At 40.5% G+C, this 19,052-nt stretch overlaps 1 protein-coding gene across 1 annotated transcript; it reads left to right on the plus strand.

Annotated features, from left to right (window-relative positions):
• The first annotated feature begins 1,709 nt into the window (after positions 1-1,709).
• LOC128742131 (kelch-like protein 32) lies at positions 1,710-11,821 on the plus strand. Its single transcript, XM_053838366.1, has 4 exons — positions 1,710-2,112; positions 2,355-2,984; positions 9,708-10,354; positions 10,414-11,821. Exons 2-4 carry the CDS (start codon positions 2,745-2,747, stop codon positions 11,756-11,758), a joined length of 2,232 nt encoding a protein of 743 aa, XP_053694341.1. The 5' UTR covers positions 1,710-2,112; positions 2,355-2,744; the 3' UTR covers positions 11,759-11,821.
• Positions 11,822-19,052: the final 7,231 nt, after the last annotated feature.

A 19,052-nucleotide genomic window follows, 5' to 3' on the forward strand; every position in this document is an offset into this window, starting at 1 on the left:
TTCTGCCTGAATCGGTTGTTGCATTTCTGCTAGTTTTCACGGGTGACGGCGGCCAGAAATCCGGCAGAATGTCTGGCAGAAAAAGTTTTTCGCTGCCAGATTTTTGTTCGATTTCTGCCGGACGTGCCTAAGCGGGCACTAACGCCAGATTTCTGTTCGATTTCTATCAGCCATGTCGAACAGAACCGATACCGAAACCGATTCAACCGGTTTGTGTTTTTTGCATAACTTTTTGATTAAAAAAAGCTGTCATCAAAACTAAATACAATACATACATTTGCGCATTTTACACTACTTTATTGTTCATTCTTACGTTCAGCTTATTTTTGTTAGTTTTCGGTGCATTTCAGAAGCTGAAACCAATCAAAAGATGGTGGGTACAATTCCCGGAAAAAGACAAACATTTTTAATTAGCTAGCTTACTTATACGAATTAAAGTTATTCGAAATTAAAAATATCGCGTTCGACAATGTTCACGGCAAAATAAAAATGATGCGTTCCATTTTTTTAAACTTAAAAACAGATTTTTTTTGGCTGCATAAAGGTTGATGAAGCGTTGATTAAGCGTCTGGAAAAGCAGATTGCAAAACTATTTCTCGTTATATAAATAGAATTGACAGCATTGCGCAAATTGGCTATTTAAAAGCGCAAAAAAGTTTCTATTAAGCTTCATTGCAGATTCGAAAGCAGCTATGAATTAGCTTGAAGCTTGATAAAATCACCAGATTTAGATGTTTAAGAGCTGAAAAAAGGTTTTTATTTCTAAACCTAAACCATAGATCAGCCACAGGTTGAATAAAATCAGTTATAAAAGCGTTTGATCAGCTTGAAATTGTTACTTGGGTAGCGACTTACCCTTGGGTAGATTAACAGTCATTTGAGGGATGTTGCCTCCGACGCGAAATTGTGACTAATTCACGATTTAATTCGGTTGAAATATGTGAAATTCCCACATGTTTATCAGCGAAACCGATTCAGTCTTTCCCTCCAGCGGAATAGCAACGTTACAATTACAATTACATAAAAGAATCTTCGACCTGTTGGGATGAGCGTGCTTTGTCACTTTTTTTCTAAATATAAAATAATCGAATTCACAGTAAACAGGTGTTGTATTTAACTGTCATCCCTGCTTGTGAAGCAAGGTGATCACAAAAAAAATATATATGGGAATATTTGACCTTGAAACCAAGTTTTTGAAAAAGAAAGTTAGCATAGAAATCACATAATTGCTACATCTATTCTTAGTCGATCCGTATCTAAACCATGAAAATCCATTCATAATTGGCAGAGCTTATTAGCGTTTAAAATCTTTCATATATTCGTAACGCTTGCATTTTTTTGATTTTTCGGAATGACACCCCATATCCCTAACCTTGCCGTAAGAAACATGGCCAATTCTATTCCAATAAAACTGGAATTTGAGACACTTTTACAATTACCCAGCTACCTTCCTGAGAAACGTAGTCCTATACGTCAAAAGTTTTCGGTGGTGCACAATTTCACGCCCACCCTGTAAAATTTCGTTAAAATTATGTGATATACGGTTTGGCAGCCCCTCGAACCAAGCCGACGAAACCGAAACCGAACTATCAAACAGATTACTGTTCTTCGCCCTTGTGATGTGTTCCATTTGTGTTTGTGTTGTGCCGTGTCTTGTTGTCTTTTGTATATCGTTGCACTTATAGCCTGTTAGCCATGAAGATAAAATCATAAAAATTTGAGTAAAAACCGTCGCACAACGTTTGCTAAACTCAATCCAACGTTCAATCAGCGATTTACAACTTATGGGAAAGTTCTGATTCAATTTTTAAAGTCAGTATAGCACCTATTTGTGGCAGTTTAAAAAATCCCCTTCATCTCAATAGAGAGACTATCCGTATCCAGTTATTCCAGTTCGGAAGTCGTTGACCTACTTTGATTGACTGGTTGCTGCAGCAGCTAGCAGCACACGTCAGTTTGGTCTGTTTGCCTTCGCCTTCGTCATCGTTTTGGGATTGTTTTTGAATAGCGGAACAAAGCAATGTGCCGAAATTAGCAAACAATTATTATTACCCGGAACGTGGGTGATCACACTTCCTTCGCAAAGCTGCTGCGTACGGTTGGAATCAGGAAGTAAGTAGAAGGTTTGTTTAATTTTTTACCATGGAAACATAAACCGTGCTGGTTAAGCACTTTGCATACTGCAGCAAGCAGCAGGTCAAGCAGTTCGCTCAAAGAGAAATCGGTGATCTTAAGCTCAGCTCAGTGCTGTGCTACGTTTTCGCTTTCAATGTTAATCGTTGTTGAAGTAAACTGCTAGCTTTGTTGCAAGGTTTTGTCAAGTAAAACGTTTTCTAAATCAATTTTTTTTTCAGATTACAAATTTTCCTTCATCAAGCTTAAATTAGTGTTCGGCACCGTCATGCTAATTGTGTTAGATACAATCTATTGAGCAACAATAGTTACCAGCTGAAAGCTTGTTACTAGAGTAGTTCGTGGTAGTCGATTGCAAACATCAAAATAGTAATCAACTTGTACCTACCTACTGTTTTCGCAGCTAGGCGGTGTTTCCCACATCAAAAATCGCATTTTTAAAGCTGTGCGTTACACAATGTCGACCACCACCGCGGCAGCTACTGGTTGCTTCGAACGGCGTGGGAAGTTCTCGGTTTGAGTTCAGTTGAACTTGTTTTGTTTTCTGCACTTGGGAAGGCAGAAACTTTGCTCCATTTCATTAGAAAAAACAACGGCAAACCGCAGACGAGATGGCCACTGCCGATACTGTTGCTGTTGCGTCCAGCTCCATCGTACCAAGTACCAGCAGGTGTTCGATCTCGGCTGCTGGAAGCGGCGTTAATTGTGCCACCGAAGAGGGCAAAGAGCTGAACAGTATTGTGTTCGAGTCGTTTAGCCATACCGGAACCATTCTGAAGGGACTCAACGAACTGCGGATCAAGGGCACGCTGGTCGATGTGGCACTTCGTGCCGATGGGAAAATTTTTCGGGTGAGTACCTATTGCTTTCTGCTTCAATTTTTTCACATGCTGCACCACGTTTTTGTTGAGGCCTTTTGATGTAGAATTGTGTCATTCGATGATTCCATCTAGATTAACAAAAGTGTTGCATGAGTTAATGGATTAGTTAGATAGTTTAAAAGTACCTAAAAATGCTGCTTCAACTGTGCCGTAGTAATTTAGCGACTGTCTTTTCAATAGCAATGAAAAATTTAACACCGTATTAGAACTGCTTGATTTTTATTCCTCGAAAATCATTGGCTACTGCGATTTTAATTCTTCTTACCATGGTTTCTATTTTTTGACTGGTTGAATTGCAAAATGTAATCGACGCCTGCTTTACGTGAAGGTTTCAAGGTTAATCTCGACTCGACGTATCAACGACTTCCTGGATCTTAAAATTATTCTAACGGTCAGGTTCGTTTTTCTATCCATGAACCGCTGCGATTTTTCATGTCCTAATAAACAACAACGGGATCTCAAGGGAGACACTCGCCATGATCCCGATGGACTCCATCTGACGTGTCGTAGATCAGCACTCGATTCTGAAAATGGCTTCTTAGAATTCTGCACAATTAGCAGAAGATCCTCATTCTGTGTAGCGCTATGGCGATTGCTTTCCAGCTGCCACTGCTGAAAGCTTTCTTGATGTCTACGGCTATTACGGCGCAGTATCGATCTCCCCTTCTTCTGCATTAACGGGCTTTCGACCTTCTCGATTACGCTGCTCGCCAATCTTTGCGGAAGGTGCAAGTGCTCGCTCTCCGTGTATTTTGTCAATCTGCTGAGAATGACTTTCCAGGACTTTTCCGAGAGGCTCCCGCAAACATTTTGGCGTATACGGACAGGGTTATCCGGTGGTTTTCCTAGTTTCCTAGACCACCAAATAGATTTGTTCTGCGACGCTTCTAGTTCCTAGCTCCTACGACGGTCCGTGTTTAGGTAGCAACACCAGCTTTTGCGCCTTCCATCTGTCTGGGAAGTGGCTTTAGTGGCATTACCCACCTAAACATGTCCGGAAACGCCAAGATTCTTCGCTGGTAATTATTCTTTCTACGGTGTTGCCATTCTATTGCCAGATTGTTGGGTCATGCTGAGGAAATAGTCCCTCGATAATCGCTTTAAGCTTGTTTGGTAATATATCAGCGGACATCGATTTCAAATTTCCCATGGTGATACGGTATGCGTGTCCCCATGGATTGGCATTAGCATCTTGGCACAGTTTCTTGAAACAGTTAGATTTGCACCGCTTGAACTCCTGTTGCAGCGTCGCCCTAGCCACTCTTTAGACTTCCCTACGTTCCTCTCTGACCGTCTCAGATCTTGCTCGCTGTGCACGCCTTCTGGCACTGAGACATCTAGCTCGAAAGTCGCTTAGTGCCTCATTCCACCAGTACGCTGCTGGTCGCCGTTTGTTCCAGCGTTCCAGTTTTCTATGCATAGTTGCATCACAGGCTATCAGCGAAAAGATCACTGTCTAATTGCTTCGTTTTCCACTTGCGCTCGTGGGTTCTAAGCCCCTGTGGTGGCACAGCGTACCGGATCGCCTGATGGTCACTGTGAGTGTAACCTTCGCAAACTCTCCAGTTTGCCGCTCGGTAAGTTCGTCCAACATTCGAGGAAACTGCTACATTGCTCACCTTGGGTTATTCTTGGCAATAACAAACTTATACTATATTCTGTGGCGGTTCAAGCGATGCGAACTTTAGCTGCCAGTAGGTGCCTATTTGCGGAAAAAATTACTTGTAAAAACGGTAAAATTTATGCTTCAAATCAATTTTTAAAGCAAATAAAGCAACATATGATATTAACACCTTCTAGAAAGTTACGTATTTTGATAGTATCCAAAAGTTTGTAGAACATGTCAAACCTGTTAGATGAGGTTTTGTGTACAAAAAGTTTAAAAAACTGATTTTAAGGGAGTCACGACAGAAAGTCAGTTATATCTCGCAATCCACATGATGCAGATACCTAGTATCTTCAGCAAAGTTTAATAAAATTCAAAGTTCTACAACTTTGCCGAACACATGACCATGCTATCTAGTTCCTATAAAAAATTAACTTTTTCAAATTTGTTATCCCCTTAATATCTAATTATATGAAAATGTCATTAGATGCAGTATACTTTTTTATGAAATTTCTTTTAAGACACCTAACCTCGAAAACGTCAGGAAAAGCGAGAAAAGACTTTTGACCGCCTTTTTCCAGAATGGTCCCACTGTGCGTCATTGCGACGCTGCATTAGCGTTTTTTCAGCCGCTTCTGCTCTCGTTCGCAGATTCTGCTGTTCTTTATCGACGGCGTGGATGACAGATTTTCATCTTATCGCCAGAGCAGAGTAGAGGTATTCAGCTGCTTTCTTGACCTTCTCCAGCTTCGATCTAAAGTACGGCAGTCCTTGTTGCATGGCCTGCGGGATGCTTTTGTAAAGGTGTTCAGTACAGGCTGTCCGCCTTGGGGATGCCCGCTTTCTTGGATATTTGCCATAGCAGCCTCGGTCTGAGTTGGCGAACGCTGTGATTTCACACTTCAAACGAACGGGTCTTCCTCTCCTTTTCCTCCTACTTGTTTTTATGTTTGTGGTCTCCATGCTCCATCTCTCCAGATCGTCTCCACACGTTGTTCGCAGTCGCTTTTGTGCTTCTGTGCCCCATGGTTGTCTATGCGAGGAGGGAGGCTATGCTGGGGTTGACACGGCCCTTTATGGGGTACCATGTGCAGTGCTGGATCAGCGCTGGAATGTTACATCTGAGCCTGCAACCACGTCAGGAATGTTACATCTGAGCCTGCAACCACTTGCGTTGGTGCGAGCTAAGCTCGCCGTTTCAGAGAGGGATTCCTTATTCAGGGAGCAGAATAGCACATTTGCTAGCCCCAACAGTTACACACAGATCCTGTTGATTTTGACAATCACGAAACCTTCGTACTTACTCGAATCTATCTTCTCGACGGGGAACTTCCCCAGTACATATATCGCAGTCGTTGCTGCTTTATCGACTGCCCAGTTACCGTTAACGGATGGAACTCGGTACGGCTCTGCAATTATTGCGACGTCACATGAAGATTCCGTTGTCGACTACCACAACAGTTGTTGTGCTGTGTCGTAATGATTGAGACTGATCTGGGTCTCTTCCATCACTGCTGGCCCGCCTTCGCGTTTTGATATGCTGGGCACTGGAAGCCTCTCGTCGTGTGGTTATTTTGCTCTTCTTTTTTGCAAAGCATGCACCTTGGAGGCTTTGCAGAGTCGCTTGCGAAATGGCCATTCATGAGCACATTTCCGGCACGATCTAGACCTATGCGGACCTTCACAGCTTCGTGCTTGATGTCCAAAGCCCCAGCACTTGAAGCACTACGTTCCATTTGCTTGGAACGCACGAGGGATGGCTTTTTAAAACGCACACTGACCACCCAACAATTTTTTTGCCCTCCTTTAGTAGTTTGGGCACTGCTATCGCTGAAAGGCGAATTGCTGCCGTCAGTATCCCGCCATATGCCTTCCTCAGCCGGATTACCATGCATCGGTACGTCGCCTAGTTCGCACTGTGCCTTCAGCGCAGTTCCCTTCCACGCTCGCTTAATTTCCCAACGCCTAACCGATGGATCCTTTTGCAGCTCGAAAAGCATCTCTCCCTTTTGGGTCCGCCTGGTCCGTCAACCACTTTTTCGTCAAGCTCCTTCAACTCTGGAGGACTGGCAGTGGATCACTTTGACGGAGCTGCTTTCGAACATTGTGGGTGGTATTTAATTTAATAGATTTAACAGAGCCCACTGTCCAAACCCCGCCACGTGCTAGGCAGGCTCCCCAATTCGCAGAAGACCACGGCGGGGGGAATCGCCAAGGAGAGAGAGAGAGAGAAAGAGAGTAAAAGTTAAAGAGAGCGAGAAAGACGCTGTTGAGAGGAGGGAGATACGGATGTGATAGGAATAGGAGTGAGAGACGGATGTGAGGAGAGAGTTAAGAACATTTTAGCTTTTTGTAGGTCTAAAGAGAGTGGTGCCTTAGCTTTTTTACGCATTCTTATTGCAGGGTGGCCACTCAGTCGGAAAAATCGAGAAAACCGGAAAAAACCGGGAATTTCACAAATAAACCGGGAAATACCCGCCTGAGAAGTTTTTTTTCAATAGCTGCATTTTTTCAATCAAAATCTTCAGGGCGCCTTTCAAGTTTTTTTCATCTCGCCACTTCAGTTTGACTTCAGCTCAATTCATTCGTGATTTCTACGGGATTGTGATTTGAACCCGAACCCCGCTCCACTATCCTCTTGGTTCGATTAACTGCGTCCAATTGACCGAAGTGCGTTAGTTCGGCTGGTCGATACTTACTTAGTTTACTCACAAGTTAGATCGACACCAAACTAGCAAATGGCACCTTCACTAGTCGTTCACCGAGCGGAAAACATAATATTCTAAAATCTTATGGAGACTTGTGAGGCATTATTAGCGGCAAGTCAGCCAGTACCGGACACTTAACAATTTTAACATATATAAAATCAACACTTTGCATAACTTCAGTTTTTTTCACTAGAAGAGTAATATAGAAAACTATTTTCCAATAAAAATAGGATACACGTAATTGAATCACTAATGAACCATTTTAGAAGCCAAATGAGAAATCAACAAAAATCATTACTTAAAAATTGTGTCTCCCAATACCAGACACTTAACAGAATTCATAAAATTAACCAATTAAGGACTTATATTTCTGAATAAAATATGTCAAAATGTTTAAAATCTCTTATTGCTTGCATACTTGTTGACTAAAGATTGCCTTGAATAAAAATCAACAGTTTTTTATGCTCTACATCGATGCTCTTCTGTTTTCTATGAGAAATTGATCATCAATAGGTTTCCTTATTTTCTCATATTTAAGATAACCGGTTCAGGATAACAATTGTTTTCTTTCTTCTCATTCCTTTTTTTTTGCAAAATCTTGATCAAGATTTTCAAGAATCATCAAGAATTTGACTCAACCAAGTAAAACATTTTGCTGTTCGGTATTGGGGGACGGCTCGGTTTCCGGTACTGGGTGACGGAAATCGCTGAGTACAATCTGTATTTTTTAAATTTTAAATTTTTTTTAAATATCTTTGTGGAAAAATGAACTGTGGAGCTTATCTAATGAAGACATTTTATGGATGAAAAACGAAATTTTGTCTGACCGAATAATACTGTAATGCTGATCTGAAAATTAGCCGAAACAAAACAGTTCGATCGGCGGTAGATAAAAACAAACAAATCTTTGTGTTCATGGATGGTTCTGACATATAAAATTACATACCGGCATCCGGGGATACTTGCAACACCGGGGTTACTTGCAACACTTCTGCGCATCGCGCTTTTGACAGCTCTAACGCATTTGTTTGTTAACATAACCATTTGTAGCCAATGCCGTTTTAAAGAAGGGTCGTTTACCTATTGTTTAGTTAAGTTTAATCCATTATGTCATTGTTTTGCTAGTTTTTATACGATTGGAAAGTCATTTTACTTTCAGAGTAGGAAAAATGGATGTGCAAAGTTGCGTCAGTTCATTGACATGAAATTATTTTATATCGTTTGGTTCCTGTACACAATTAGTTCGTCATACAAGCTAACAAATAGCAACTTTGAGCTTTGTTTATATTTTGAACTTTGAGAATAAACGATGAATTCTAGTTGTTACTTCCAATATGGCGCGGCTTGCAGCACTTGTAAACTAGATAATTATCGTAACAGACAGTATGTACAAAGTAAATTTGCATCTTTAACGATGTTATTTTGTTTACTGCTATCTCCAGAAAAATTAAAATTGTGAAAAATCCCACGTGCCTTGAAATGGCAATTTGGAGTTCTTCGACGTTTACTACAAATACACTTAAAATATCTAAAAATAGTCATTCGTGGTTTGAAATCAATTTTAAAATCATAAGAAATGCAAAATCAGAAAAGTGTTGTAAGTAAGCCTGTTTACTGGGTAACTTGCAACACCCCTATTTTCTGTTCATTCTACAGATTCATTTAGTTGATATTTTTTCTCATAATCATAGTTCAAAAGTACTGACCACTATATTCCATGGAATGATTTTTACCTCAGTGTTTTTAACGATTTATGATTTAGTCACAGAAAAATGGCGACCTGCAGGGGGGGTTGGTTATGTTGTTCATTGTTTCGGCCATTCGTAGGTAGTCCAATGAAAAGGTTGGGATTACGTCAGAAAAAGCAAGCCACGGTTCTTCTTGGTTTCCTCATTACCCAGCTTTTGTAGCAGTCGTCAAGTGATTTTCGAATGCTTTAATGTCTGCCGTAATCGATTTTGCCATCTTGACGTCCTTGGTGTGGAAATAATTTAGATTTCAATTGTGCTCCGTGTTAAACTTTTGCTTCAATGCCATTTTGACAACTGAATTCTGAATAAGAAATGGGGCAATATTTCGTACGCCCAAACCTACAAATTGAGGGGTGTTCTAGTTTAGTTTATAGTTGGGAAAAAAGAAATTTAAACGGGTAATTTTAAACTTGAGCATATATCTGAAAGCTAGGCTAGCTAGGAAGACTTATTGTAACCATAAAGTATTAGAAACAGATTATTAATATTACTCGCATGACAAAAATGACTAATAAAGCAGCTTTCTTATTGTTTGTTGTTCTCATTCATCAACCGCATTTCCTCTCGAACCCTTAAACGAAACCTTTTTCGTCCTCCCTAAAAAACACGCACTCACACACACACGCAGGCCCACCGTGCCGTCCTATCGGCATGCAGCGAGTACTTCCGGGCGATGTTTTCGAGCCACACGCGAGAGTCCCGGCTCAGTGAAATCAGCCTATCGAATGTGTCCCCGCTGGGGATCGAACTGCTGCTGGACTACATCTATACTGCCAAACTGACGCTGAATCTTGCCAACATCCAGGAGGTCCTATCGGCCGCCAGCTACATCCAGCTGGAGTCGGTCGTCGAGGCATGCCTCAACTATCTCGACCAGCAGCTCGATCTGGACAACTACATCGATGTTCTCATCATTTCGGAAATGTACTCCCTAAAGCGGTTGAATCACAAGGTGTACCGTTTTATTTGTCACCATCTGAATGTGATTTCCAAATCGCCGGAATTTTTCCGACTGAGCGAGCGTCAAATCGAGCTGATTTTGGCGGGGGATTACCCGGTGACCTGTACGGAGATCGAGGTGCTGGGAATTTTACTGCGCTGGATTCAGGTAAACTGTGATGAACCGTGCGATCCGACTGCAATGGGTGGTGCAGCAGCAACCTACGCCAACTATCGGCAGCTGATTCGTAATCATATACGCTTTATGGACATTTCGCTGCAGGAACTTTACAACCTGCTTTGCTCGGAGGAGTTTCAGTTTCGATGGATTGATAGGTAATTTTTTGCTTTTGCTTTTAACCCAACACAATGAATTGTTTCGCTTTCGATTTAAGATACGAACTGTATGACTTCATCATGAAGATTGGGGAGCAGCAGTGCATCAAGTACAAAATTTCTCCTCTGAATAAAATCCAGAACTACCGAGGGTTGGAGCTGGCGATCATAAAAATCGGAGGCTTCGATCTGTCGGGGATTACCAATGAAATTACGTACTGCTTTCCTGGAGGTGCCACCGGCACCAATCAACCGCCGTCGGCGGTTGGAAAAACTAAACTAATCCGAAATCGTTCCCTTGGGGAGCCGAGCTCTAGCGCGACAAGCGATCGCGGAAGCAAACTTGCCCCGTCCACCTCGCCGGCAGCCACCAGCAGCAAACGGAAAGAGGTTAAACTGAACGGAAAATGGCGCTACCTCACAACGATTCCCCACATTAAGCAGAGCAACTTCGGAGTGGTGGTTCTGAACAACCATCTGTACGTGATAGGTGGTTGCTACGACATTTCGCTGGAAGAGTACATCCATCCGTTCGGGTTTCGTTACTGTCCGATCAAGAATAAGTGGGAAACGATAGCCCCCCTTCAGCAGGATCGTTGTCGCTTTTCGCTCAATGTTGTTGGCCATAGTTTGATCGCCGTTGGTGGTAACAGTGAAATGGATGACGATGGCGATCGGTCCGTATCGACCTGTGAACAGTACGACCCAATAGCCGATAAGTGGATTTACATTGAATCCCTACCGGAGTACAGAACTCAACATGCTGGGGCGGCATTCGGTGCTACGCTCTACATATCAGGTGGGTTGGACCTTTACAGTGGAGTACTGGGATCACTCTGGAGCTACTACAGTTTCAACGAAAAGTGGGAAAAGCTGGCTAACATGTTGCATCCCCGGGCGGATCACGTGATGTTCACCATCAACCGGAAGCTGTACGTGTGTGGCGGTTGGTACGAAGTGAACGGACAGCGTGTCCTGGCGGACAGCATTGACTGCTATGATTTGTTCAGCAAATCCCCCGCTTGGCACCAGGTGACGCAGATTCCTACTCCCAAGTATCACGCCGGGATTGTGGCAGTTCAGGAGAAAATCTACATAATCGGGGGCTTTGGTTCCGATGATATTTTCCGTCATACCGCGGCCAGCGTCGAGTGCTACGACGTTGCCGAGGATCGGTGGTACAGTTTGAAACGGTATCCGAAAAATATCTGGGAGCACACATGTGCGAATTTGTATATTCCGAAGTATCGGGACGATATGGAGGTGATTGATGACAATGAGGGTGATGACGACGATGATGATGATGATGATGATGACGATGAGGATGAAGAGGAAGAGCAGAAGACCGAGCGTGAAAACGTACTAGACGATGAAAGTGATAATGCTAGCAGTAGCGCCATTTGAAAGAGAATTTCAGCGATAAAGAAGCTCTCTGCGGTTTAGATTAATTCGGAATCTATTTATTAAATTATGTTCGTTAGTTAGTCGTGTTTGTCTTCTGGGAAAGAAACGCCTTCCAAACTTTGCAACTTTATTTGTTATAATAATTTCAGCTTAACATTTTGATTAAAGGTCTAAAACGAGACAGCCAGCTCTGAAGCACTCAAACCAAATGTCGGAGCGGAACGGTCGACCGAAAACTACGTGAGATCACCATCAACAACAAACTGAAACTAATGTAGAAATAAAACGTCCAATGCTGGTAGCACTAGCTGAAACTCATATAGTGGACGCTGATGCCTTTGACCAATATAGTATACCGGGTTACACAGTTGCTTTTTGCCTTTCGCATTCCAGGCATACTGGTGGTGTTGCTATTTATGCCAGGGAATCAATTAAATTCAACATTCGTTCAAACGAATCTGTTGAGAATAATTGGTTTCTAGGGATTTCAGTTGAAAGAGGCATGACGATGGGAAATTACGGAATAATATATCATTCCCCTAGTTCAAGTGACCAGCGCTTTTTAGAAATTTAGACAACTGGTGGGATAGTTTCATAGACCTAAATAAACTAAATATTATAGCTGGTGACTTTAATATTGATTGGCTTAGTGGACAAAATTCGAATCAATTAAAGCAGTTAGCAGATTTTTACAACTTAAGACAAACAGTTTGCCAATTTACTAGAATTTCCAGACATAGTCGAACGCTAATTGATCACGTGTTTTCTAACTTTGACATGGTGCATTCTATTACAGAGGCCGATTGTAAGATTTCTGATCATGAGACAAAAAAAAAGAGAAAGAGTGTACCAATAAGCTTGTTATTGAAAAATATGTGGAACTACATAATACGAACAACTGGTACTCTTTAGATCTGACACGTTTGAAACGGGAAAGAGATAAAGAATACAAGAAGTTTCCTAGAAGTAATAATAATGATAATTGGAGTAGATACACAGCCGCACGTAACGTATATTCACGTGCCTTGAAAAAGGCTCGATGTGATTATATACAACGGAAGATTGATCACCATCAAAACAATAGCAGAGAGTTATGGAAAATTCTAAAACAGTTAATAAAATGTAAAGATAACTCCCCGCACTCCATAACTTTTAACGGTATAGAAGAACAATCCTCGCAAGTAATAGCCAATAAATTTAACAGTTATTTCGTTGATAGTGTTCAGCTGATCAATCAAAGTATTGACTTGGTCAGTGAACCTCACGAAATAGTACAGCCGATTTCTAATAATATCAGATTTGATGGATTTCGCCCTATTACTTTTGCAGAGTTGAAGGATATTTGTTTTTCTTTAGAGAAATCGGCGGGTATCGACAATGTCAACGCAAAAGTGATACAAGATTGCTTTCATGTCATTAGACGCGACTTGCTGGACCTTGTTAAAGAATCGTTGCAAACAGGGCACGTGCCTAAGGCTTGGAAAGAATAAATTGTGATTCCTATTCCCAAAGTTAATGGGACGGATAAAGCCGAAGAGTACCGTCCTATTAACATATTGCACACATTAGAGAAAATTGTAGAACTTGTTGTTAAAGGCCAGCTAATAAATTACTTAAAGTGTAATCATTTGCTGATTACAGAGCAATCAGGCTATCGAGAGGGACACTCTTGTGAAACTGCATTAAATCTGGTACTAGCAAAATGGAAAGAAAAAATCGAAGCTAAAGAGATTATTCTTGCTGTATTTTTGGATCTAAAACGCGCTTTCGAAACAATTTCTAGGCCCATATTGTTACAAACTTTGAAGCGATTTGGTATTGCAGGGATAGCATATAAATGGTTTGAAAGCTACCGTGGACGCACCAAATTTGACGCAGGTCCAAAGTTGACGCACTTTTCAGAAATTTTCTATAATAACTTATCTTGACTATTAATATTTCGCAAAAGCGTACCTTTGACACTTTGTTTACACTTATGAAATACATTCGTGCCATAAAAAGCTTTTGATTGGTCATTTATAATTGTAAATAAAAAATAAACAGAAAGGGTGTTTGTCAAATGCGCCATTTTTTTCCTACCTTAGCACAAACGTTTCTTTAACTCAACTATCAACTAACAACTAAAACTGTTAAAACTCAAGTATTATTAATATATTGTACACGTTATTCGAACTCTAAAAGCTTTTTAGCTTATTTCTGGACAAAAATGTTTTGCGTCAAATTAGGCGCTTAGTGTTCCTTATTATTTACAGAGTAAGATATAAAAAGTATTCATCTATTCCGACACTAAAAATCTCGTAAGTCACCAAGAACGATATTGGTTCAACAGTTTACCGTCTCATTAGGTGTTATAGAGGCCACAGTTCGTCGGAAGAAGCAACAGAAAACACTTTCTCAAGGCAAAAATATGGTTTTAACGTTAGAGAGGAGGTCAAATAAACTGTAAATGACTTGTTTTGCTTATGAGTAAAATCAAGTTCCCCAAACGGGTAGGGCAATCAAAAATATTGGTTTAGGTTAAATTAGGATACTTTTTTCGCTCGTCTGGCCGATCCAATCCTGCAGTTACTGCAGTTTCCGGTAAGCGGCTAATTTAGTTTTTCCTGCGACACTCTGAATCTTGACACTTTCCTAGCTGTCGTTCAAAACAATGTACAGCTGATTTAGAAAAGTCATTTCCAGAATTTTCATTGTTAAACACAAATGATGGCAGATTTTTGAACAGTCTGGTTGTGGTTGCAACTTGAAACATGTCGGCTGTCCCAATTCTCCCGAACTTTTCGCAAAAACTGGGGTAAAATATATCCGCATAAATAACGAAAACCTTGTGTAACTATAACACCTTGTGTAACTATTTAAAATAATGCGCAGTTATCTAAAATACAAATACATCGTCGGTTTTGTCAAACTAAACTAATTTTTCCAAGTGCGTCAAATAAGGAACATTTCGCGTCAAATAAGGCAGGTTGCAAAATTCATGCGTCAATTTAGGAACCCCGAGCGTCTCACAAAAACTTGACAAAATATAAAGAATGTGATGCATATTCACTGTTTGGTTATTTTTTACATATTCTTTGCTAGTCTATTACTGTGCAAAATCTTGACTTTATTGACGGTGACCGGACGAGAGCCATAAATACGATAGCCATACGGACGGTTGCCATACGTACGAAGGCCATATAGACGATTGCCATAATGTATGTTTGCCATAATAGACGGAAGCCATACAGACGAATGCCATAATGTATGTTTGCCATAATGGACGGAAGCCATAATGTAGGTTTGCCATAATTCATATTTTTGGTTTGGAGACCCAGAACTACACTTCGACCAGTTCAAAGCTTAAAGGACCAGCGCGACCAAGTCGCAAGAGGCCTAACTGATTCAGATTAAAAAAGCGGCTTTGCGAATAGACTTAGACAGATGTGATTTCTGCGAGGGGCTGTCCCCCCGCAGTGGCCGGCACTTCCGACGGGAGCCATAATGTACGTTTGCCATAATCCATATATTTAACGTTTCCTAGATGATTCAGGGCGAGCCGGCCGCAGGCAACGGCGAGTGTTCGCCGGTGACCCGCCGTCGGAAGCGCCGGCCACTGCGGGGGGGCAGCCCCCCCGCAGAAATCACATCTGTCTAGGTCTATTCGTTTTCCTAGGTTTACCGTCCTCTAGTTAGTTTTCCCTAGTCCTCGCATCGAGATACCCTTTATAAAATAAAAGCGGCAAAGCCGCTTTTTTTTGACTGAATAAATTGTTCGGTGTTAAGTCAGACCGAACCAAGCCGCAAAATTTAAAACAATGGGTTAATGACACCAAGCGACTGACAATTTCCTAGGCTACATTTTACTCTAATCAGATAGGGGTGGGCACCGCTAACCGAAATTTTAGCTTCGCTAACAGCTAATCCGCTAAATCAAAACGTTAGCTTCGATAACCGCTAACCGCTAAATCAACCAACAATTTAGTGGAAGCTAACGCTAACCGCTAACAACTAAATTTGCATTACTTTGATAAGCGCTGATTTCGGCAATAAAAGAAAATTTTTGTTTCAAAGGTCTAAGAAAAAATTCCTGAGATAATTCCGTGCAAAGAATTGCAGGCATTCATGACAAATGTTTAAAGAACATTATCACTTCGCATATTATCACATTAAAAGGGTACAAAACATTTCCATGTTCCATGACATAGATTCCTCGATTTTTTATTGGTGTTTTCCATTGCTGTGAAAATTTATGTAAATGCTTTCCAAATAATATTTTCTCTGGATTGCTTAATAAAAAGTTATTTATACCGTACCAGTAGTGGCGCATCTAGTAATAAAATTTCAAGTTTTTAGTAAAAATACAATGAAATCAAAATAAAAGCAATCAGAATCAGAAGGTAGAAAATTTGTAAAAAAATATTTTGTAGATAATAATTTTCCTTGGTTGTTGTGAAAAATTTATTGCGTTGAAATTTGGCCGAGCACTTATGCATTTATAAAACGAGTGATGTCCGAGAAAATCGAAAAATCTCCCTTGATGTTTTCAGTGAATGTAAGAGGCCTCGATGTTTTTAAATATCGATTTATTTGAGTCCGCGTACAAAAGTAGTCCTCTACGGACTTGAGACAACAACTTTGTTTACGGAAGTGCACTTGCCGTATTTGAACGAAAGATGTTGCGGACTATTTTTGGCGGAGTACAAACGGATAGCGGAGAGTGGCATAGACGTATGAGTTGTAGTCACTATTTGGGAAAAAGTTGGGAGACTACGGTGGGCCGGCCACATCGCAAGGATACCGAACGTAAAATCCGTTCTCTTCAAGAGCTCCACCGGCAACAGGAATAGAGGGGCCAAACGAGTTAGATGGTTTGACCAGGTTGAAGCCAACTTGCATGTGCCGAGACGCGTAACAAATTGGAAACGAGTAGCCTAGGACCCAGAAGTACAATGGAGAGGAATTCTTGATACGGCAAGAGCCACCCCGGCTCTTGGCTGGTAAAGTACATACAAAAGTTTGGAATTTGGAATCCTTCGACCGAAGCCTGTGCGATATTTCTTACAAATTTTCCTTCTGCAAAAAAAAAGTTAGCGGTTTATTTAGCGGTATACAAATTTAGCGGAAGCTAACAAAAACGCTAACGGTTATAAAAATTAGCGAAAACGCTAACCGCTAACCAAAATGTTAGCTGAGCTAATTAGCTGTTAGCGGATTAGCGGAATTATGCCCACCTCTGTACTGATTATATAAATATTACAGCCAGAGATATGAGATGATTTCGAAATATTGAAAACCAAAAACAATGCAGAGTAGCAAACGTTAAATTCGTTCTCAAAATCAGAAATTTGTTACTTGGTAGAATCTGACTGATCTCTTGCAACATGCTCATGCTGGTTCTTAAAACTTTGAACTGGTCGAAATGCTCTGGGCCACCATACCAAAAAAGCCGAATATATGAATTATGGCAAACGTACATTATGGCTCCCGTCCATTATGGCCAACATACATTATGGCATTCGTCTTTATGGCTTCCGTCCATTATGGCAAACATACATTATGGCATTCGTCTTTATGGCGTTCGTACGTATGGCAACCGTCCGTATGGCTATCGTATTTATGGCTAATGGGGTGTCGTCTTTATTGACCAAACCGTCATTTTGTAATTAATGTTTAAAATTGAAAATTTCTTAACCGCGTCAAATTTGGTGCTTCCACGGTATTTATGTGGTAGAACTCAGAAGACTCGCTTTGAAAATTTGAATTCTGATTCCCTTGCTAACACACTGGGTGTACCGCAAGGAAGTGTATTAGGGCCTCTTTTGTTTATCATGTATATAAATGACATGAAACGAGTTTTACGGTTCTGTGACATGAATTTATTTGCTGACGACACTGTTCTATTCATTGCGGCTAAGGATCCTAATGAAATTGTACCACATTTAAACCAAGATTTACATTATCTATCGAATTGGCTAAAATTTAAACAACTTAAACTCAACATTAGCAAGACAAAATATTTGATTATTTCGGCCTACTCCAGACCAAACGTAAATGTTGAAATTGATGGTGAGGCAATTGATCGCGTAAACGAAATAAAGTATCTTGGAGTAATCATTGATGACAAGTTAACCTTTAAGCCTCACATTGACAATGTCATCAAAAAAATGGCGAAAAAGTACGGTGTCTTGTGCCGTTTAAGAAATGAATTGACGATTAGTAGTAAAATTCTTTTATATAAGTCAATCATTTCACCACATATAGATTTTTGTTCATCCATCCTGTTCCTCGCAAACGATACACAAATATTGAAGTTGCAGCGCTTGCAAAATAAAGTTATGCGATTGATTTTAAGATGTAATAGATACACTTCCTCATATATTATGCTGGACGCATTGCAATGGCTTTCTGTGAAGCAAAGAGTTTATTTTTTGACAATGGTGTTTCTATATAAAATTCTTAATGGGATGCTGCCTCGATATTTGTGTGATCGAATTGAAAGAGGAAGTGATTTGCATTTGTACAACACTAGAAACGCGAATGATGCAAGAACACCAAATTTTTTGTTTGGAAGATCACAGAACTCTCTGTTGTACAAAGGAATGAACTATTTCAATTCGATGCCTAGACAAATAAAACGTGCAGCAACAATGGCGGAATTCAAAAGGCTTTGTATTTCACACATAAAATCTACTTTATAGTCACAATTCGATTTTTTTGTATTTTTTAAGAAGATTGTATATTTATTTATTTTTTGTATATTTAGTGGATATAGTAAGTTATCATGTTCACTGATGATGATGGATTTGAAATTGTTATTATTATTAATTAAAAAAGTTTAGAGATGGCTACACATGTTTGAGCCACGCGCGCGAGAACAGACATACACAATCTGGAAATTGAATGATCAGGTTAAAGTCCTGAACAAAGGGTTTGGAGCGGAAGCTGGACAGGCTTGGGTTTGCTTGTGGACTTTGGAACTCGTATACCATCGCTTTGTTGCGGAGTGGTATATCGAGCACCAAAGTTCTGCAGGATCTCCCTCGTAGTTATAGATCGTTATCTAGAACCAACACTGACCAGCTTGTGCTCCTAAATATTAGGTTCAATTCCTAATCAAGTCCAGATAATTTTCGGGTTGGAAACGTTTTGGACGAGCCTTGGACAGTTACTGAAATTTTGATATTCGTTTGAAAGTTTGATATGTCTGTATTAGAAGCCAGCTCGTTATTTGCTTTTACCACCTGGCTACATTGTTATATTATAAATATCTTAAGTAGATAAACCGTCCTGCTCAAACCGTTGTAGGGGTATG

Source organism: Sabethes cyaneus, chromosome 1 (genome assembly GCF_943734655.1).
Source record: "Sabethes cyaneus chromosome 1, idSabCyanKW18_F2, whole genome shotgun sequence".
In the NCBI taxonomy this organism is placed as follows: domain Eukaryota; kingdom Metazoa; phylum Arthropoda; class Insecta; order Diptera; family Culicidae; genus Sabethes; species Sabethes cyaneus.

What these genes read in the sequence shown, in the direction of transcription:
- LOC128742131 (XM_053838366.1), top strand. Translation starts at nt 2,745, where the DNA reads ATGGCCACTGCCGATACTGTTGCTGTTGCGTCCAGCTCCATCGTACCA. An exon ending in CCGATGGGAAAATTTTTCGG is followed by an intron (nt 2,985 to 9,707) that starts GTGAGTACCTAT and finishes ACACACACGCAG; the next exon opens with GCCCACCGTGCCGTCCTATC. An exon ending in CAGTTTCGATGGATTGATAG is followed by an intron (nt 10,355 to 10,413) that starts GTAATTTTTTGC and finishes TTTCGATTTAAG; the next exon opens with ATACGAACTGTATGACTTCA.